Source organism: Coregonus clupeaformis, chromosome 17 (assembly GCF_020615455.1).
Source record: "Coregonus clupeaformis isolate EN_2021a chromosome 17, ASM2061545v1, whole genome shotgun sequence".
NCBI classification, from domain to species: domain Eukaryota; kingdom Metazoa; phylum Chordata; class Actinopteri; order Salmoniformes; family Salmonidae; genus Coregonus; species Coregonus clupeaformis.
In genome coordinates this window covers 23,558,363-23,580,586 of record NC_059208.1, presented here as the reverse complement: position 1 = coordinate 23,580,586, position 22,224 = coordinate 23,558,363, and the positions used below count along the sequence as shown (strand labels likewise).

The 22,224-nt window shown below is 42.9% G+C and overlaps 3 protein-coding genes across 3 annotated transcripts in view; 1 reads left to right on the top strand and 2 right to left on the bottom strand.

Annotated features, from left to right (window-relative positions):
• Positions 1-3,619: 3,619 nt before the first annotated feature.
• On the bottom strand, positions 3,620-4,785 carry LOC121586020 (toll-like receptor 7). The gene has a single exon (XM_041902438.2). The coding sequence runs from the start codon at positions 4,781-4,783 to the stop codon at positions 3,692-3,694; it is 1,092 nt and encodes a 363-aa protein (XP_041758372.2). The 5' UTR covers positions 4,784-4,785; the 3' UTR covers positions 3,620-3,691.
• Positions 4,786-10,782: 5,997 nt separating this feature from the next.
• LOC121586018 (nucleotide-binding oligomerization domain-containing protein 1) lies at positions 10,783-16,906 on the top strand. Its single transcript, XM_041902435.2, has 12 exons — positions 10,783-11,229; positions 11,385-11,612; positions 11,945-12,119; positions 12,315-14,136; positions 14,316-14,399; positions 14,511-14,594; positions 14,682-14,765; positions 14,841-14,924; positions 15,248-15,331; positions 15,444-15,527; positions 15,677-15,760; positions 15,945-16,906. The coding sequence occupies exons 2-12, from the start codon at positions 11,406-11,408 to the stop codon at positions 16,015-16,017; spliced, it is 2,865 nt and encodes a 954-aa protein (XP_041758369.2). The 5' UTR covers positions 10,783-11,229; positions 11,385-11,405; the 3' UTR covers positions 16,018-16,906.
• Positions 16,789-22,224, bottom strand: part of LOC121586019 (E3 ubiquitin-protein ligase znrf2-like) — a 95,764-nt gene continuing 90,328 nt past the window's right edge. The window contains exons 4-5 of the mRNA XM_041902436.2: positions 20,855-20,938; positions 16,789-20,413 (exon numbers count right to left, since the gene is read on the bottom strand). Of these exons, the coding sequence (XP_041758370.1) occupies positions 20,881-20,938 (58 nt within the window). The 3' untranslated portion in view covers positions 16,789-20,413; positions 20,855-20,880. The remainder of the gene's footprint in view (positions 20,414-20,854; positions 20,939-22,224) is intronic.

The following is a 22,224-nucleotide window of genomic DNA, read 5'->3' as shown; positions in this document are numbered from 1 at the left end:
AGGCTGTCTGTGATGTTGCCCACAATGTCCTTCCCCAACTGGAAGTCCCTGCTGTGCAGACATAGACGCAGGAAGGGAGGCCCCCTCTGCTCGAGGCCCCATAAGCAGCTGCTCCACCACCCAGCACTCATCTCTCCCACTGTACGACACAAAGGCATCATAGTGGTAGCGCCCCCTGGGGTTGGGCCTCCGTACAGCCTCCTCCAGCCAGCCGCGGATGATGTGGCAGAAGGCCAGCAGGTATTACCGAGCCAGCTGATGGAGCAGCACCAGCAGCATGAAGAGGAGCAGGCCCAGCGAGGTGAAGAGGAACAGGACAAAGCCCACGTCCAGGGAACAGTTAGCTGCTGAGTACCTGTGATGGACGGCGCAATGATGGTAACAAAGACATCCCTTGACACTTAGAATACTCATCTTATCGACGCCATCAATAGAGAAAGCTTTTAAAACAGGTTGTGGCTGTACATCCAGGCCTAGATGACAAGTCCAAATGCTAAATGGCCATGCTGGTGTTCTAGGCATGTGTTGCCTCTATGGTTGTTCAATAAATGGTATGCTCCTCATTATCAGTACATCTTTCTTCTTACCTGGCAAAGTTCTGGATTCCATTCTCGTTTTTACATGTCACGTCTGCTTCCCCAGGGTGATAAAAGACGACCTGGACATGTGGCTGTCTCTCGGCCCAGGCGACCAGCCAGGCATTGTCACAGCTGCAGTCCAGGCGAAAACTGTAGAGTAGCAGGTACCTCAGGTTGGTCAGCGGCTCTGGGAAGCTCTCCAACACACTGAACTCCTCTGGGATGTGGACTGACATCTGCCTGAGGAGAAGGCAGAAAACAGTTCACTCTTAGGGCGCAAACGGAGGCCAGCTTGCACACTTAAAACGCAGCTAGCCAATCAAACAGAGAATAATTTGTAGTTGTAGCTCGTAATGCCGGATTCTTGTCTTGTGGTGGTAAATCCAGACCACTAATGGCCCCTTGTGGCATCCCACTGGGCAAAAACTGGTTGAATCAAAGTTGTTTCCAATGTTGGAAAACTGATTGGATTTGCAAAAAGTAATCAACGTAAGGGCATTTCGTATTTGTTTTCACCCAACTTTTACCCTAAATCCAATGACATGGTGACATATGTTGTTGACTTTACGTTGAATTCACGGTTTGTTGACAGCTCAACTAAATGTAAATCAAAACTAGACGTTGAACTAACGTCTGTGCTCAGTGGGATGGGTTCAAACTCCGCCTGCGCCTTCATATGGGTGGGTGTTTCTATTATCTACCTGAAGGAATGCAGGTCTCTGCTCATCTCCTCCTCCAGACTGAGGATCCTGCAGGTGATCAGGTTCAGGGTCTCCAGCTTGGTGAGGTTGTGGAACATAATGGCCAGCCCTGGCTGCCGGTAGAGTTCCACTCCCTTTAGCATCAGATACCTACAGTTGGATTATAATCAATTACCTTGTAAGTGCACTTCTGAAATAATCTGTCATACTTCTTCTTATTCTTTAGACCACTACTGCTCTTAAACCCCATTCATACTTTTAAAAAATGCAGGCAGGCCAGACTTGGATGGCTTGCATACAGTACAGCTTTAAAATCTAATTTATAGTATACTTTTGAAACTATACAGCTGTTTGTCCTCACTCGACCGTTAAGTAAATGGATAAATAGATACCTCAGCTCCACAAGTGTGTTCAGGTCAGTCATGTCCACAAATTTGGCTGACAGCACAGACATGAAGCCAAAGTACTGGAGGGAGGTGAAGTATCTTGCGGCAAAATGAGACCCACATAGGAGGCGTTCTGTTATGGCTGTGAGGCTGATGACGGACTGGAAAAACGGTCTCCAGTAGTCCTGGAAGGATACAGTTGTGGCACTGAGCTGAAGGGAAATCCCTGGTTTTGGTGTGCTGTTGCTGCCGATGATGATGTTGAGGGTGTACCACATGGAAGAAATGTTAATTTGCATTAACCCTTGAGGGAAGACACCAAATACAGTGGGGGAAAAAAGTATTTAGTCAGCCACCAATTGTGCAAGTTCTCCCACTTAAAAAGATGAGAGAGGCCTGTAATTTTCATCATAGGTACACGTCAACTATGACAGACAAAATGAGAAAGAAAAATCCAGAAAATCACATTGTAGGATTTTTAATGAATTTATTTGCAAATTATGGTGGAAAATAAGTATTTGGTCAATAACAAAAGTTTCTCAATACTTTGTTATATACCCTTTGTTGGCAATGACACAGGTCAAACGTTTTCTGTAAGTCTTCACAAGGTTTTCACACACTGTTGCTGGTATTTTGGCCCATTCCTCCATGCAGATCTCCTCTAGAGCAGTGATGTTTTGGGGCTGTCGCTGGGCAACATGGACTTTCAACTCCCTCCAAAGATTTTCTATGGGGTTGAGATCTGGAGACTGGCTAGGCCACTCCAGGACCTTGAAATGCTTCTTACGAAGCCACTCCTTCGTTGCCCGGGCGGTGTGTTTGGGATCATTGTCATGCTGAAAGACCCAGCCACGTTTCATCTTCAATGCCCTTGCTGATGGAAGGAGGTTTTCACTCAAAATCTCACGATACATGGCCCCATTCATTCTTTCCTTTACACAGATCAGTCGTCCTGGTCCCTTTGCAGAAAAACAGCCCCAAAGCATGATGTTTCCACCCCCATGCTTCACAGTAGGTATGGTGTTCTTTGAATGCAACTCAGCATTCTGTGTCCTCCAAACACGACTAGTTGAGTTTTTACCAAAAAGTTATATTTTGGTTTCATCTGACATTCTCCCAATCCTCTTCTGGATCATCCAAATGCACTCTAGCAAACTTCAGACGGGCCTGGACATGTACTGGCTTAAGCAGGGGGACACGTCTGGCACTGCAGGATTTGAGTCCCTGGCGGCGTAGTGTGTTACTGATGGTAGGCTTTGTTACTTTGGTCCCAGCTCTCTGCAGGTCATTCACTAGGTCCCCCCGTGTGGTTCTGGGATTTTTGCTCACCGTTCTTGTGATCATTTTGACCCCCACGGCGTGAGATCTTGCGTGGAGCCCCAGATCGAGGGAGATTATCAGTGGTCTTGTATGTCTTCCATTTCCTAATAATTGCTCCCACAGTTGATTTCTTCAAACCAAGCTGCTTACCTATTGCAGATTCAGTCTTCCCAGCCTGGTGCAGGTCTACAATTTTGTTTCTGGTGTCCTTTGACAGCTCTTTGGTCTTGGCCATTGTGGAGTTTGGAGTGTGACTGTTTGAGGTTGTGGACAGGTGTCTTTTATACTGATAACAAGTTCAAACAGGTGCCATTAATACAGGTAATGAGTGGAGGACAGAGGAGCCTCTTAAAGAAGAAGTTACAGGTCTGTGAGAGCCAGAAATCTTGCTTGTTTGTAGGTGACCAAATACTTATTTTCCACCATAATTTGCAAATGAATTCATTAAAGATCCTACAATGTGATTTTCTGGATTTTTTTTCCTCAATTTGTCTGTCATAGTTGACGTGTACCTATGATGAAAATTACAGGCCTCTCTCATCTTTTTAAGTGGAAGAACTTGCACATTTTACATTTACATTTTAGTCATTTAGCAGACGCTCTTATCCAGAGCGACTTACAGGAGCACACAATTGGTGGCTGACTAAATACTTTTTTTCCCCACTGTATGTGTGTCAGATTCACACTCACGCTACTCTCCAACTAACTAGGCAAAAGGTTGAAAGTCCCCTAAACATACGTGCTTCAACAAAGTGAGGTGGATGAAGGCAAATGCTTCAATTGTTTCAAGTGGGTTTAGTTCCAGAATTAGGGTCTCCAAGCCATGCAGGCCAAAGAAACTGTTCTCTGATATCTGAGAGATCTTGTTATTCTGTAGGTCTAGGAACCTCAATTTAGCTAGTTCCTTAAATGTAAAGTCTGCAACACTGGTAATCTGATTTCCTGACAAAATCAGCTGTTCCAGATTCTTCAAGCAACCAAACTGCTCTGAGGCAATGTTTGTGATGTGAAAGCTAAACAGCCACAGTTTTTTCAGCCACAGAACGGGACCCTTTTGAATGTCACAAAGCATATTGATTTCAACTTCAGCCTTAGAGAGCGTAAGGAAAACACCCATATCAACAAGATTCTTCAAATAATGGATCAAACTTAAGTTAATTGCATCACGTTCATGTTCATAATAATTTAAATGAATCCTCTTTATCCCCTGGCAGTTTCTCACAGCAGATGTGGTGTTGTTCCAGAATGTATAATTACTTACATCAATTTCTACGATTGAGAGTTTGAATACTGTTTCACAAACTGACTCAAAGGAAATAAATGTGTTGTTAAAAACAAACGTCTGTAGTCTTCTGATGCCAGACTGCAGAAGCTGTGTCTGTGGCTCATCAACTATGGACACAGAGAGATCTGTGATGTTTTCAAAGCATTTGAATGCACCTTTTTCTAAGTGAGCATTAGGGAATGAAAACTTCACCTCTTGAAGACGATAGAAAGGAGGAAGCTCAAGAACAGCTCCTTTGGTGTCACAGCAGTTTGGGGCTCTCAAAGTGACTATATCCTCTGACTTAAATGTCAGGCTTGTTATTGACTGTGACATATTAACTATCCTGCATAGCAAATCAGATAGCTCATGTGTACAACATCTGTTGACTGTGAGTTTCTTCAAAAGGGGGATCCCTCCAAATACGTCCAGTGCCATCGCAGAAAGCATGCAATCCTCAATGGAAAGTTCCTCCAGATTAGTCAGGTCACTGAAAGTGTTGGATAGAAGCGATGCATTGTTACACTGTATCATGCCCTTACCGTTCAGAGAGAGTGTCTTTACACTGGACAGTCCCTTGAAGGTGCCATGGAGAATCGTGGGTAGAAAGCCCTGTAGGTGAAGTCTCTCAAGAGCATAGAATCGAGAGAGAGCGCCAGATTGCATTACGTATCCACTCCTGATCTCGAGACAGAGGGTCTGGTAGTTTGACGGAACAACAGAGAGGTTGACTTTGAGGTCACATATATCCCAGCAACTGGCAGTGAATCCGATCATGCTTGGGCAGTTAGCATGAATGTACAGCCAGTAATTCACTTTCTCATAGAGAATGCATTTGTTACTCAACCAACCCCAGGAACCAAATATCCAAAATGCAAATAGTCCCAACTGAACACATACCAGGCTCATCTTTCTTGTGAAGTAGCCCAGAGACACTGGTCAGTTAGAATGACTTGATGATTGTGCTGCAGTTTGAGTATATATTACTATCTGTGAAATCTGTTTTTGGTCTGTTATTTTACTGGCTATGACAGATAGAGAGAGGCTGTTGCACACAGATAAGGTTGATGTTGCTCAACTCTTTCTAACTTCCCTTTCCACAAAATACTTATAAGAGAACTTGTGGGGAGCATGGTTTGTATCTTTAAAATTAGATTATCAAATGTAGCACTGATGGCAGAAGAAACATGTAATACATTAATGCATACACTAAATTGCTACATTGGATGGACATACTATAGAGCAAGTCAGAATGTACAAATATTTGGGAGTGTGGGTGGATGACAAGCTGAGCTTCACTGTTCATGTGGAGAACTTGATAAGGCTTGTTTTTCACTGGAGGCCAGGAAGGAGCTGGTAAAATGTACATTACTGGTGGTTTTAGATTTTAGTGATGTTATACAGTGAAGGAAAAAAGTATTTGATCCCCTGCTGATTTTGTACATTTGCCAACTGACAAAGAAATGATCAGTCTATAATTTTAATGGTAGGTTTATTTGAACAGTGAGAGACAGAATAACAACAAAAAAATCCAGAAAAACGCATGTCAAAAATGTTATAAATTGATTTGCATTTTAATGTGTGAAATAAGTATTTGACCCCTCTGCAAAACATGACTTAGTACTTGGTGGCAAAACCCTTGTTGGCAATCACAGAGGTCAGACGTTTCTTGTAGTTGGTCACCAGGTTTGCACATATCTCAGGAGGGATTTTGTCCCACTCCTCTTTGCAGATCTTCTCCAAGTCATTAAGGTTTCGAGGCTGACGTTTGGCAACTCGGACCTTCAGCTCGCTCCACAGATTTTCTATGGGATTAAGGTCTGGAGACTGGCTAGGCCACTCCAGGACCTTAATGTGCTTCTTCTTGAAACACTCCTTTGTTGCCTTGGCCGTGTGTTTTGGGTCATTGTCATGCTGGAATACCCATCCACAACCCATTTTCAATGCCCTGGCTGAGGGAAGGAGGTTCTCACCCAAGATTTGACGGTACATGGCCCCGTCCATCGTCCCTTTGATGCGGTGAAGTTGTCCTGTCCCCTTAGCAGATAAACACCCCCAAAGCATAATGTTTCCACCTCCATGTTTGACGGTGGGGATGGTTTTCTTGGGGTCATAGGCAGCATTCCTCCTCCTCCAAACACGGCGAGTTGAGTTGATGCCAAAGAGCTCCATTTTGATCACTTTCACCCAGTTCTCCTCTGAATCATTCAGATGTTCATTGGCAAACTTCAGACGGGCATGTATATGTGCTTTCTTGAGCAGGGGGACCTTGCGGGCGCTGCAGGATTTCAGTCCTTCACGGCGTAGTGTGTTACCAATTGTTTTCTTGGTGACTATGGTCCCAGTTGCCTTGAGATCATTGACAAGATCCTCCCGTGTAGTTCTGGGCTGATTCCACACCGTTCTCATGATCATTGCAACTCCACGAGGTGAGATCTTGCATGGAGCCACAGGCCGAGGGAGATTGACAGTTATTTTGTGTTTCTTCCATTTGTGAATAATCGCACCAACTGTTGTCACCTTCTCACCAAGCTGCTTGGCGATGGTCTTGTAGCCCATTCCAGCCTTGTGTAGGTCTACAATCTTGTCCCTGACATCCTTGGAGAGCTCTTTGGTCTTGGCCATGGTGGAGAGTTTGGAATCTGATTGATTGCTTCTGTGGACAGGTGTCTTTTATACAGGTAACAAACTGAGATTAGGAGCACTCCCTTTCAGAGAGTGATCCTAATTTCAGCTTGTTACCTATATAAAAGACACCTGGGAGCCAGAAATCTTTCTGATTAAGAGGGGGTCAAATACTTATTTCCCTCATTAAAATGCAAATCAATTTATAACATTTTTGACATGCATTTTTCTGGATTTTTTTGTTGTTATTCTGTCTCTCACTGTTCAGATAAACCTACCATTAAAATTATAGACTGATCATTTCTTTGTCAGTGGGCAAACGTAAAAAATCAGCAGGGGATCAAATACTTTTTTCCCTCACTGTATATAAGTTATCCGGTACGAGCTTTTGTGCCAAATACATTACGTTGTTACAGGTGTCAAGCTTATGGGCATGTGGCAGCAGTGTGTAGGAGGGAGGTTCCTAGGTGTGAGAAGTTTGCAGAAGGGCATGAGACAAAGGAATGTGTATCATTGGGGAAAGTAGTGGTATGTGTTAATTGTAGGGGTGCCCATGGGGCTGGGGATCTGAAATGTCCGGTGCGAGAGAGGCAGGTTGAGGTTTCCAGGGTCAGAGTAGTGCAGAAGTTGTCATATGCTGAGGCAGAAAAGAAAGTAGAGGAAGATGGGTCAAGGGGGAGGGATCCTGAGAGGAATTGTGTGAGTAGTAGATCTGTACCAGTGCAGAGGGATAAACTAACAAGTGATATATGTTTCAGTAAGATTCAATTTTTGGCATTTATAGCAATGGTTATCAACTGCAGGGATGGAACGTAAGTCGCAGAAAATAGAGGTTGTGGTGGCAGCTGCAGTGTGGTATTTGGGTGTGCGAGACTTGACATCAGAAGAGTTAAGTAGTGGTGTTCCATCCTTTCAGGCTGTTGGCCTGAAGAAGGAATACATATATTTAAATAGTGGAGTATGGTAGTTATTATTATTATTGTTATTATTATTTTATTTTTTGTGATTGTAGTGTTAGATGGTAGGGTATTTGTTGTATTTTTTAAAGCAAAGTATAAGGGAGTTATACTCCAGTCTAGTAGGTGGCGGTAATGCAACATGTATTGGATGCCAACCGCCGTAAACCTCATCAAAGAAGAAACGTATTTATCTGCGCATGTGCATGCACCGGTAGCCAAAGCTTCCGTCTTTAGCGGGAGTGAAGTCAGTTTAGAACAACTAAATGTATGCGGCTTAGAAATATTTTTCACATACCAACGTTATATGTCCGAAATCAAAATCAAATATACTTGCCAAAAATAACATGGCCTCTGTGGTAGATCGTTTGTTTTGATTGGCGATTTGCTACATTTATCAGAGTACCATGACCAGTGCCGTGTATTCATGGGTAAGCCAGGCTTCCCCAAAAAATATACCAAGAAAAAAACATACAAAATAATTAATTTAGTCTCTCTGTGTTTCATAAATGTCCTTCAATTCGCAAGAGGCTGAATTTATCTTACGGAGCCAGATACCTGCCGAAAGGTTGAACGTAGGATCGTAAGAAAATCCATACGTAAATTGTTAGGATCGTAAGAAAAGCCATCCGTGAAACATGAACCTAAACGTGAAATGTAATCTGTGAACATACAAACACCATGTTACGATTACAGACTAACATTTTAGTCTTGAACAAATCTTGTGTTGCAATTCTGACATACAATAATACCTTTCAGAGTTTTGGCAGTTTCATCTCACCAACAAAAAACACGTACACCATACGGCCTGTGAGGAGTGCTACTCGAACAAGCGTAACACAGTATACAAAAACAGAAGTCAGGCAACCCGGAAAGAGATATCCCCTGCACGTTTTCAAGTTAAAAGTCTCCATTCTCTATTACTCCGTTTGAGTTTACTTCACATTTAGGTAGCTAATGTAATGAATTTGTTTGCCAGCGCAAGTCTAGATAGCACTAGCTGTATTATGCCTATAACAGTGAAGTTTCAGTCTGCTTGGTGTATCTCTACAGCATGGACATATCTCTGGGTGACGTGGACATCCCCATGCATGCACCTTATTACATTTACATTACATTTACGTCATTTAGCAGACGCTCTTATCCAGAGCGACTTACAAATTGGTGCATTCACCCTATAGCCAGTGCTAACCACTTTACAATAATTTTATATTTTTTTATTAATCCTTTTTTTTTTTTTTTTTTTGGGGGGTGGGGTAGAATGATTACTTTATCCTATCCCAGGTATTCCTTAAAGAGGTGGGGTTTCAAATGTCTCCGGAAGGTGGTGAGTGACTCCGCTGTCCTGGCGTCGTGAGGGAGCTTGTTCCAAAATCAAAATATGACTAAATTATCTGCAATCATAACCAGAAGTATTTACCAGGAATAATAAAACAGAATAATATATGTTTTGGTGAATCTATGAATTATGTATGACCACTGGAGTCTTTGCCACTCAAAATATTTTTTTTATAGAATATTTAGATATTTATTTCATCACTCAAAATCTTGCCAAAGCATATTCTGTAGGAGGGGTTAATATGAATTTCAAACAATTTGAATTGATTTATATGAATCGGGTCATGGACATATGGACTTTGAAATGAACAAGGGAGAGGTTAAACGTAGGCTAAGTCTGGCATAAGCTTATTCCCACACTTTACAATAACTCTGTTGCAGTGGTCTTAGGTAGTCTCCGTATAGGCTATTCCCTCCATCGCGACACTGCTTCCCAGTTGAAGAGCTTCTGATCTCCATGCAGCACCACAGCCCAATGTACCTTCGGAAAAGCATCCCTCAGCCTCAGAAGATGACCTTCTGGAGGCATGCAATCATAGAGTCATTATACCCTATGTAGGCCTATTTGCCTACTAGCCAAATAAAGTGTCTGTTTATTTGAACTAAGCAAGCTGCTAAATCGTTCAGTTTACATCTTGGCCTATCAGGGGCTATAGGCTACCTGCCTTTATCCAAGCAAACTATGGCAACATTTAATTAGAATCATAAACCCAGATTTTAGTCTGTAGCCTATGCCTATTGAAATGACAAGTCAATCTCGCAAATGGGCCATTTATAACAGGTTGTAGTCTTAACATCTGGCACATAATAACAGCACAATTGCCAGAAAATAGCCTAACATTCGTTTTTTAAATGTTCATCTGCTCTCTCAAATGTTCTTGCGCAGAGATTTTGAGATCCTCTGTCCAACTTTCATCACTCAAACTCCCTGTCGGATGTATCTATAGCTTTGCACATGCACAAAGGGGATTTATTTACAATTATAAACCTGGATCGAGCATTGAATGCTGATTGGCTGAAAGCTGTGGTATGTTTGTCCATATACCACGGGTTTGACAAAACATTACTTTTTCCTGTTCTAATTACATTGGCAACCAGTTTATATTAGCAATAAGGCACTTTGGGGGTTTGTGGTATATGGCCAATATACCACGCCTAACGGCTGTATCCAGGCACTCCGCATTGCGTCGTGATTAAGAACTGCCCTTAGCCGTGGTATATTGGCCATATACCATACCCCCTTGTGCCTTATTGCTTAATCATAGCAGTCAAACGAGTTAAATCGATATCCATTGATATCTTTTCTCTTGCCACATATTCAAATTCCTTTATTATGTCATGTCATTTTGCTTCTAATGTCATTACAAGTTACTATATTCCTTCTTAATTGGCTCGATAGCGTTATGGAAAAATGGTTTATTGTATAGATATGGCAATTCCTTTCTTGCTGTGAAAAGAAGGGCTATTTTTCAGGCCCAATGATCAATGGGATAAATTGTTTGCTTCTCCTGGCAACCCTGCCCCCTAGGTGCACGTTTAGTTTTTTTGCCCTAGCACTACACAGATGATTCAAATAATCAAAGCTTGGTGATGAGTTGGATATTTAAATCAGCTGTGTAGTGCTAGGGCAAAAAACTAAACGTACATCCAGATGGGGCCCCTGGACCGAGTTTGGGAAATCCTGATTTACCAGTGGAACAGTTCAGGAGTGGTGAAAACCCTATGTAAAAGAGGCAGAAAGTGCAGCATGCCAAAAGCGCGGTCGCAATCCGAGGTGAAATTACGCGCATCCAAGGCTGTTTTTGGTTTCACTTCCTTAAAGAAATACGGTAACGAGTCACTACTGTGTTCAGTGTTTTTTCTCTCCTGACATTTATTTAGACTAGATCACTATTCTAACGGTCCTAGAGAAAAGTTTTGTTAATATCCTGTCGTACGCTATTTTCAACGATTTAATAACCAAGACTGGAGTTTGTTTTTGCGGAGAGCTGTGGTTTCAGAGTATTTCTGCGGCGGATTAGGCCAGAGCCGATAAGAACAATGTTATCAAAGCGTTTGAAGGTAAATATAGCCCATATAGATAACACATCCACGTCTTTTATCCATAGCCAACTGTTGGATCCTTTTCTCCTAACTGATGATTATTATCTGACTATAATTTTCTATACTAGATAAATATGTAGCACGCAGTTTAATTCCGCTTTACATTTTCCCAGTAAATACAGGCAGCTGAACCCATGCATTTTATGGGCTCCAGTGCCGAGAAAGGCCGTGCCGGACTAATGGGCCGTGTGTCCACTGTCCAAATTCTCACCTTGCACCGTGAGCTACTGGTCTCCCAGGTGAAGAGCACGCAGTGCATTCTGGATAACCTCCTACAAAGTGGTTTTCTGTGTACCGAGGATGCAGAAATCATCCAGCGCTCAGCCACCAAGACAGACCAGGTAATTTACCATAGGAGGGTTTCAAAGAGGAGACATGTCCATTTGGACCACATATCAAATTACAAAGAAGCCATCACAAAGACATGCTCTTCCATTCACTAATAGCCTACAAGGCCCTAACTCAAATTGACTAATTTATTTTAAGATGAGAAAATATAAAGACAATACTTTATTTTGCAATACAATGGCATTTGGTATGCTGGCAGAATCCTGTTTGGCCACATTAATCAAAATGTGGAAAGTGAGATAGAAAAATGGTTAGCTGTTAAATTATTATTAAATATAAATCACTGTAAAGTAAATATGATTTACTTATGATTGACATTGCACAGGTGCGTAAAATCCTGGAATTGGTCCAAAGCAAAGGGGAGCAGGCATGTGAATACTTCCTATATATTCTCCACAAAGTTTATGATGCATACATAGACCTCCAACCATGGCTTAAAGAGATCAACTACCAGCCACCAGACTCCATACAGGACATACCAGTGAAGAACACAGACCCTAGTAAGTATGTCAGTAGACTGTATGGTGCTGCACTTCATGTGCTATTGGAATATTATAAAATAAAATAAAAAATACAGTGCATTGGAAATGTAAGCTATTAGAGAATCACGAGGGCAACTACTGTATATTTTGGCTGAATATCAGTGGTTGAGAATGAGACTGCAGTGTATTCTCACTACCCCCCTCTCTTCTCAGTTAGTAGGTACTGTGAGAAGCTGAGGCACGAGCTGGGCCGAGACACGCGCTTCATTGCCTCCTATGCCCAGCGAGAGGAGACCCTCCTGGAGGAGCTCTATACAGACACCCTGATGGAGCTCCTGAATGACCGCAATGAGAGCCTGGGCCACCTGGAGGGTCTGGCGCAGCTCCTGGGAGAGCAGGGTGTCTTTAACCCAGAGGCCGAGACGGTGCTCGTCACTGGGGACGCTGGGGTGGGCAAGTCTATCCTCCTCCAGAAGCTCCAGAGGCTGTGGTCCAAGCGGGAGCTGGAACAGACAGACGCCATGTTCTTCTTCAAGTTCAGCTGCAGGATGTTTAGCACATTCAAGGAGACAGATGAGATCTCACTCAGGGACCTGCTCTTCAAATATAACTGCTACCCTGACCAGGATGAGGATAACGAGGTGTTCAGATATATCCTCCGCTTCCCTGAAAAGGTTATCTTTACGTTTGACGGCTATGATGAGATCCAGGATGATCTGGACCTGAAGAACGTGCCTGACGTGGTTTCTCCAGAGGAGAGGACTCACCCCCTTCTGTTGCTCATTAACCTGCTCTGTGGGAAGCTGCTTAATGGTTCCCGGAAGGTTCTTACGGCTCGGACAGGCACCGAGGTCCAGAGCAGGGTGATCCGGAAGAGGGTGGCCCTGCGTGGGTTCTCTCCGGCCCACCTTCAGACCTACACCAACTTGCACTTCAAGGACCAGGAGCACCGGGACCTGGTCTCAGTCCAGATGGACGCCAGCCCCCACCTCTGTGGCCTCTGCTCCATCCCCCTCTTCTGCTGGATCGTCTTCAAGAGCTTTAAACACCTGCGCTCAGTCTACAATGACTTTGAGCTGCCAGAGGTTTGCGTGACCCTCACTAACGTATTCCTCCTGCTGTCTGAACTCTTCTTCAGCCGGGGGGCCGCTCCCCCACCTAGCCTCCTGAAGAGAAACACCAGGTGCCCCGCTGATACCTTCAGGGCAGGGCTGAAGCCGCTGACAGCCTTCTCCAAGCTGGCTCTGCTGGGCATGGAGAGAGGAGGCTTCGTGTTCAACCAGGAGGAGGTGGCCTCCTGTGGCCTGACTGAGGAGGACCTTCAGATGGGTTTCCTCCGACCAGTCAGCCACTACAATGCCTGTGGAAACCCTTCCACCTTTGAGTTCCTGCACCTCACCCTGCAGTCCTTCTTGGCTGCATTCTCCCTGGTTCTGGACGAACAGGCCACCGTAGGCAACATCCTCAAGTTCTTTACAGAGTGCAGCAAGAGGGACAACACATCTTGTTTATCGTGTGTCGTCCCCTACATCTGTGGTTCCTCTAAACCCAGAGGAAAGGACCCGTTCAAGACCAATGAGCATCTCCAGTTCGCCAACCTCTTCCTGTGTGGACTGCTTTCTAAGGCCAACGCCGGCCTGCTGAAGCACATTGTTCCTCCAGCGCTACTGAAGAGGAAGCGGGCGGTCCTCAAGTCCTACCTGTCCACCAGCGTGAGGTCCCACCTCCGCGGCCTGCCACTCCACAGCACAGAGCAGGAGGGCAGCAAGGTGCACGTCCTGCCCAACTTCCTGTGGATGCTGCGCTGCATCTTCGAGACAGGAAGTAAAGAGGTGGCCCAGCTGACTGCGAAGGGCATAACAGCTGACTACATCAAGCTGGGCTACTGTAATGTGTTCTCTGGCGACTGCAGCGCCCTCAACTTTGTGCTGCAGCACCGGCGGAAGAGGCTAGGGGTGGACATGGACAACAACAACATCAGTGACTATGGGGTCAAGCAGCTCAGGCCTTCATTCAGTAAGATGACTGTGGTGAGGTGAGGAATTAGGAATACATGCAGATGGAAACACTATGTACTTTATGCCACTGTTTACATGAAAGGTACACTTGTTTACAAGTAACATTTGCAAATCATGTCTTTCTGCTATAAAAAAAATACTAGTATAACTAACTATAAAGTATAACTTTTCAGCCAAATTAGTTTTTCCATTTCAGGTTGTGTGTCAATCAGATCTCAGACAGCAGCGTTGAGGTACTGGCTGAGGAGCTTATCAAACACAAAGTGGTGAAGGTTCTGGGGTGAGTCAGTGTCTATCAGGGTCAACTTGCCTGTCAAACTTCAGTACAGTATTGTGCTGAATGATGAAATTCATATGACGTGACTGTATTTATTTTGTCTTGATTTTACAGACTTTACAATAATCACATCACGGACATCGGAGCAATGCTAATTGCTCATATCATTGAGGAATGTCCTAAGTTAAGAGTCGTCAAGTATGTAAATTAATATGTCCAATCAATGATATAATTACTTGTGTATAAATTAAAATGTTAATTTTTGGCACTTTGATTTGTTCAAAGGCTTGGCAGCAACAAGTTCACCAGTGTGGGTGGCAGGTATCTAGCCAGTGCCATTCAGAAGAGCACATCTATCTTTGACGTGGGGTAAGTGCACTATTGCAATATTTTTTATTCAATTTTGGATCAGAGTGCATGGGATGGATTGTTCCTGTTTTTCAGAATGTGGGGGAACACCATTGGTGATGAAGGAGCGAGAGCATTCGCAGAGGCCCTGAGGAATCACCCAAGTCTTACCAACCTCAGGTGAGATAGATGGCAAGATATGTCATCGTTATCGTTTCTCTGAATAAGTATGTGGCACTGATTGTGCCATGTCATTTTCAGTTCTCCCACAACTGTGGTTCAGGTCAGAAATAAGGAAGTATAACCCATTGGTGTATCATTTTACTAACGCACATTCAGCTACAGTATGGGTTACTGAACTCCCTTACTCACAAACACTGAAACTACAGTATCTATTTTACAGTATATCACTCTGCCTCATAGTAATATCATTACTTAAAGTAATACAGTATACTTATGTATTACTAATAATAATTATATTTCTATGCTCTTCTCTCCCTTAGTCTCTCAGCCAATGGCATCACTTCAGAAGGTGGGAGGAGCTTGGCCGAAGCGCTGAAAGACAACACAATGCTCAGAATCTTCTGGTAGGACAATCTTATTAATTCATACAGTTTCTGGTGACAGTATGTGTATCTGTATATTTAATGTGTATTTGTGCCTTGGAGTTAAACACCACGTATAAACTGTTTGTTCTAGGTTGGTGCAAAACAAGTTGTCAGATGATGTAGCACCAGACTTCGCAGAACTGATCAGATCCAACACGGGTCTATCTCACCTCTGGTAAGGCAGGCCACAGTCTCAACACTCCCCCAACAACCAATAATAATGTTTAGCTTCAGAATGAACCAGAAAGTCAACAAAAGTTATTTCTGAATGTTAATAAAAGTTAGCCGGTTAACCTAGTGATCCCTCTGTGCCACTCTGTGCAGGTTAATCAAGAATCAGCTGACAGTGGATGGAATCAGAACGCTGTCAGAGGCTCTCTCCAACAACACATCTCTCAAAGAGATCAGGTGAGTGTATGCAATGTCTTTCGTTTAAAGGCACATTACTCAATTTTTTTGTACCAGGTTAATAATAGTATTTGATATATTCCTGAGATACATCTTTAACCATTTCCACTTTGTAATGGTTGTGGGTCTTTGAATGCATTGCTGGTTCCTGATTATCATGTGCTCTGTCATCACTCACCCATAGTTTGAAAGGAAACTGTCTTTCTGAAGAGGAAGAGAAGCTGTTTGAGGCTGAGGGAAGGCTACGCTTCCACTGAGGAAACACAACTGAGCTGGAGAGTGTGTCAGTGCGCGCGCACGTGTGTGTAGATTGGTCACGTCTGTGTGTTTTTTGCATACTACATTTTGTAAATATTTGAACGGACTGTATTAGCTAGGTGAATCTGGCATATGGGTAAAAGCCTTGACCCATAAAAACACTTCCTGCAGTCATATATTTGTCCATAATGAATCTCTTTCTATTAAGGGATTTGAAACCGGAGGTGCCTTTCTCAGAGAGGAAGTATTCAATTTAACCTTTTTATTAGCTCGACTTTAGTTTTGGAACAAATTAAGTTATACAGTAAGGGCAAACTGTCCCTTGTTTAAGCACTTTCAGTTAACCATGGAACATCTTATCATTATGCAAAGCAAATACATTGTTTTAATCAAAACCACTTTTGTTGGCCAAATGAAAGAAAATAATTACTTTACTGGTGCTGAATTGCAGTATTGAATTTCTCCTGCACTACAACACAGCACTGTGTAAATATACAGAATGAATGTGGTGCCTGCAATTAACTGGAGACTAGGCCACTGCTCTCAAACCTCCCTTATCATTAGCCCTAACTCTCACCCCTCTGATTTTTCTGCCTCATTCCCATTCCCTTATTCTTGTATACTGGCCAGAACTGGAACTGTATGACATGTACTGACAGCCATGTTATGATCAGTTTGTGGTCATGGTGACTAATGAATGTAGGTTAGCAGGTGGTGATAGGAACAAACAAATAGCAGAAGACACTAACTCACACTAATACAATTAAAAGAATGTGCTCCAAAAGTTTTGCTCTTTTAATGTCATTCTGTACATATTTTTACATAAATGGAATGTTATAACATACTGTATGTCTAAATAGTTTCTAAAATAAAATTTCTAGGCATGTACTGTCGGCCTGTCTCTGAAGTACCTTGGGGGGTTTAACCCAAATAAAAATAGTTTCCTTCACCTCTCAACTATTACTTAAAGCCCTACTACACCTCCACCTTCATTCAAGCAAGCTCATCCCCAACTAATAATAATAATCTACAGTATGTTCGCTGTCATGGTATATTATAGTATCATGAATGGAACATCAAGTATAGCGCTCTACCTGATGACATGGGTGTGTTCTCTAACACATCCCACATTCCTATATGTTGACTGTTTTAAACACTGCATCAAGTCAATCCATATGGAGCTTTTTTCAACACGGTAGATTTGGATAGACATCGATCCAATTGGATTGTTATGGGCTCAGATCTGGCAACTGTAGCATAAGCAGCAAAACCAAAACATTTACACAGAATGACCCTAAAACCCCCCTCCCTTCCCACTAGCCTGACATCCAAACTGAATTCTCTACAGTGAAACATAGCGAAATCAGTTTAGGTGCTAGGCTCTCTCCCCACTCGCCCCCCAAAGAAACCCAAACATCCAAAATAAAAGACTAACAAAACTGAAATGGGGGAGAATGTGCTTTAAAACTGATTCTAGCTACAGTGGCTCATATAAGGCTGTTCTGGTAGGCTATCTAGGGAGGGTCCTCTGTGCTACACATATACCCATGACAATATGGGCATATTGTACACATACAGTAGTATGCTTCACAATCGTGAGCCATTAGACAACATTTCAAAATCACATTGCTTATAGTACAGTAGCCATGGGACAAACCAGACCAGATATTATAGTTTCTCCCTCACTGACGTGCAATGAGGAGAAACTCCCATGGATTTAGATAAAACTTTATTAGCTATAGTACATGATGACAAATGGGGAAACAGTCCATTTGGGTGGGGGCTTTTTATTGTCCAATTCCAAAGTGCTTTATGCCTCACTTTACTTCTTGAAAAATAAGTTGTTAGCAGCACATTGTAGAGCCATGACGATGGCACTTTTGGAGAAACCACAGTTTAAAGGGTGTAGCTGACCCAGTTGCCATGGTAACACTATCTTTAGTACATCCAAACCATAATACCCAGATCCCCTATAAATGTTATTTTGTCTGTCTGGTTGTTACTAGTTTGAATTGGGCAACCAATATAAATAATATGTATCTTATTCCTAGATCTGTCATAATAATATACTATAATCTAAAATCTCTAAACTCTGGAGATTGAAAACCCCCCACAATAATTGTAAAAAACTTAGCCAATAAAGCCTTTCATCTTATTCATTGAATTTGTCTATCAGTTTCTTACTCTGCCCGTATTCACAACCCAATGGAGGAGATGGAGGTCTTTCTGAACCTCAGTATACTAGTTAGCAGCGCATCCTGGGAAAGCTCTCAAACCATTAAAGAGAACAACATCAAGGCCTTGTTTAAATATTACAACACAGGGTTGCTGGAAGCTGAAATGTATTCGATAAGAAATGTGTAAAACACTCAAACACACTGACAAAGTTTCGGGGATCCAACATTCTAATGATACATTTTTTTAATACATCAGTCTTCCCCTTATTCTGATTGGCTTTGGCATGGAGCTCCGCCAATCCCCAACTTCCTGGTCCGCCCTCCCACCTCTACTGTGATAGGCTGATTGGTTGATTGGTAGATGATTATGATTGGGTAAAAAGTGTGCTATCTCAGGCAGCTAATTGAAACATAACTGAAATTGACAAACATGACTAGAAGACATATAGTTGTTATTGTCATTCTTTTTGCATTAAGGCCCAACTTAGTTTTACTATAACTCACACATACATACACACATATGAAATTACACCATTATGTCAAATCTGCACACTTAAAACAAATCATTTGCATAATAATAACTGATAAGTCTCATGATGATAAATAATGAGTGAGAGAAGAGGATGGGTGTGTAAACCCTATAGAAGGCTGGAGTATATACACCATGTAATGTCACCCTGGGGGAGGGGGATATCTGATCTGGGGTCAGCACATTGTAGCCTGGATCCCAACTGAATTGCTCCTCTTCACAATTGCCAGACTGAAGGTGTACAGTAAAACAATTGTGAAACACAGTAATTCAGTTGGGATCCAGGCTAAGCACAGAGGGCCTCATGTCCCAGACAGACAGGTATTGCTGCTACAAAAACTATGACGAACATTCTCACTCCAGAGAAGTGCCTGCTGGGAGTTGTAGTTGCCACTAGCCGAGCCACGCGCTTCTGGTAGCACAGTCCAGTTCATGTCATGTTGCTATCACAGAGGCATTGAGGGATTGTGAGTTAGATAGCTAGTCAGGTGAAAGGAGAGAGTGAGAAAGAGAGAGCGAGGGGGGGCTCTTTTGCGCCACCATGTAGTGGGACAGCGTATAGCAGGGCACTTCTAATTTCAGTGTGGCTAGCAGCCAGGGCGAGTTACAGTCATGTCCCAGTGGAGTAGCGGTTAGAGTTAAGCAGAGTTTCACATTCAGAGTCTGGCTCTCGGCTGGGTCTCTCTCCGTCTGTCCACATCCAGTCAACAACACACAGAGGGAAGGGCTTGGGAGGGAGGCTATAGTATAGACTGATACCTGACCTCCCTCCCTCCCTCTGTCCCCCACCCACCAATCATACTGTTCTGTTCTGTTGTCCTGACTCTGCCCTGGTAGGCCATTAGGATCCGAAGGTGAAGGCACTGGTAGACACAGTTGTTGAGGAGGGGTAAAGAGTGGGAGAGGGGGATGAGGACTGACTTCCCCTCGCCCCTTCTTCCCTCAGCTTGCTCCCCGAAATGTCCAGGTGTACAATCACTCAGCCCAAACAGATGGGAGGAGACCTGGATCTGCTGTCCTATAACACAGGAGGAGGGAATCCCAAGTCACAGCAGCCCTGGAGCTCAGCCAATCACAGCAGCTCAATCACTGAGGCACAGCCAAAGGATGGAAGGCCAAACGTCTGTGGGTGCCATATACAGCCGTTTCATTGATGCCACAGAGAGTGAGAGGGCGTGTTGAGAGCAACAGCTTTTCCTGATTGGATAGTTGTGCAACAGAGGTGTTGTGTCTTCCCCTCAACATCAGGTTGGCAGATAAGCATGTCTGTCTGTCGGTCTGTCTGTCTGTGAGGACAAAGCAGAGGTTGGTTGAGTTTGTGAGTGTGTATTTGTGAATGTGTGTGTCTGTGTCTGTCTGGTCTTGTCTTGGAGCATATTGTGTGTGTGTGTGGAGATAAATAGATAGATCAGCATTAAATGTAGTTTCCCTGAAGATTGCTTTTAATGAGTTTTGGCACACTGTGGTAATTGACTGGTTTGAGTTGAGATGTGTTGAGGGCTGTTGAGAGGTACTGGAGGTGGTGGGGGTAGAGGGGTAGGTCAGGGTGAGGGGTCAGTTCTGTACTGGCCATAGAGTCACAGTGTATCTGTCCAGCAGTCTCGTAGGCGACGGGGAAGGGGAGGGGATTCACATTGAGGACTGTTGTTATTGGTGCAGATCACTCTTCTTATCGAGGGAGTAAGAAACCTGCAGAGAGAAAAAACAACAGAAATCTGAAGATACTGAGGGCTAACATGTGATGCTGAAACAAAACAACAGAAATCTGAAGATACTGAGGGCTAACATGTGATGCTGAAACAAAACAACAGAAATCTGAATATACTGAGGGCTAACATGTGATGGATAAGAGCGTCTGCTAAATGACTAAAATGTAAATGTAATGTGATGCTGAAACAAAACAATAGAAAGAAAGAACTCCACTAAACTAAAAGGTGTAATACTGTATCATATGTTTCCTGTTTTGTGTCAATACAATACTACATTTCCATTTGGGGAACTCCACGGTGGAAACTTAAAAGTTTCCCACAAAATATTAAAGTGACTTATCACAGTAAGCATCAATATCAAAAACACTCAGTAAATGTGGAATTTACCTGTGGAGAAAATACATATTAATATAGAATTTACCTGTGGAGAAAAGTAGCGAGGCCCTTTTAGTCTGAGGGATGTTCTGGACACGATCTGTTCACCTCAAACCACTCATCAATACAGCTGACAGAGAGAGAACAGGATACACAGTCAGGGAGAACATAGCACATACTACATGCAGCGCATTCGGAAAGTATTCAGACTCCTTGACGTTTTCCACATTTTGTTACGTTACAGCCTTATTCTAAAATTGATTAAATAAATAAAAATCCTCATCAATCTACACACAATACCCCATAATTACAAAGCGAAAACAGGTTTTTAGACATTTTTGCAAATTTATTACAAATAAAAAACAGAAATACCTTATTTACATACACTACCAGTCAAAAGTTTGGACAAACCTACTCATTCTAGTTTAATTATTTATTTTTTACATTGTAGAATACTAGTGAATACATCAAAACTATGAAATAACACATATGGAATCATGTATAAACCAAAAAAGTGTTAAACAAATCAAAATATATTTTATATTTGAGATTCTTCAAATAGCCACCCTTTACCTTGATGACAGCTTTGCACACAATGAGAAACAATATTCTCTGGTTCAACGAAACCAAGATTGAACTATTTGGCCTGAATGCCAAGTGTCACGTCTGGAGGAAACCTGGCACCATCCCTACGGTGAAGCATGGTGGTGGCAGCATCATGCTGTGGGGATGTTTTTCAGAGGCAGGGACTGGGAGACTAGTCAGGATCGAGGGAAAGATGAGCGAAGCAAAGTACAGAGAGATCCTTGATGAAAACCTGCTCCAGAGCGCTCAGGACCTCAGACTGGGGCGAAGGTTCACCTTCCAACAGGACAACAAGCCTAAGCACACAGCCAAGACAACGCAGGAGTGGCTTCGGGACAAGTCTCTGAATGTCCTTGAGTGGCCCAGCCAGAGTCCGGACTTGAACCCGATCAAACATCTCTGGAGAGACCTGAAAATAGCTGTGCAGCGACGTTCCCCATCCAACCTGACAGAGCTTGAGAGGATCTGTAGAGAAGAATGGGAGAAACTCCCCAAATACAGGTGTGCCAAGCTTGTAGTGTCATACCCAAGACTCAAGGCTGTAATCACTGCCAAAGGTGCTTCAACAAAGTACTGAGTAAAGAGTCTGAATACTTATGTAAATGTGATATTTCAGTTTTTTATTTTTTATAAATTGCCAAAATGTTATAGAAACCTGTTTTTGTTTCGTCATTAAAGGGTATTTTGTGTAGATTGATGAGGGGGAAAAGCAATTAAATTAATTTTAGAATAAGGCTGTAACGTAACAAAATGTGGAAAAGGTCAAGGGGTCTGAATACTTTCTGAATGCACTGTACATAGAACAAAAGAAGGGAGGGGGGAGGGAGACAT

Excerpts from the sequence above, each read along its gene's own strand:
- LOC121586020 (XM_041902438.2), bottom strand. The coding sequence starts at position 4,783 with ATGATACAGTGTAACAATGCATCGCTTCTATCCAACACTTTCAGTGAC.
- LOC121586018 (XM_041902435.2), top strand. The coding sequence starts at position 11,406 with ATGCATTTTATGGGCTCCAGTGCCGAGAAAGGCCGTGCCGGACTAATG. Across the intron at positions 11,613-11,944 it reads CAGCCACCAAGACAGACCAG|GTGCGTAAAATCCTGGAATT; the intron begins GTAATTTACCAT and ends GACATTGCACAG. Across the intron at positions 14,925-15,247 it reads CCAAGTCTTACCAACCTCAG|TCTCTCAGCCAATGGCATCA; the intron begins GTGAGATAGATG and ends TCTCTCCCTTAG.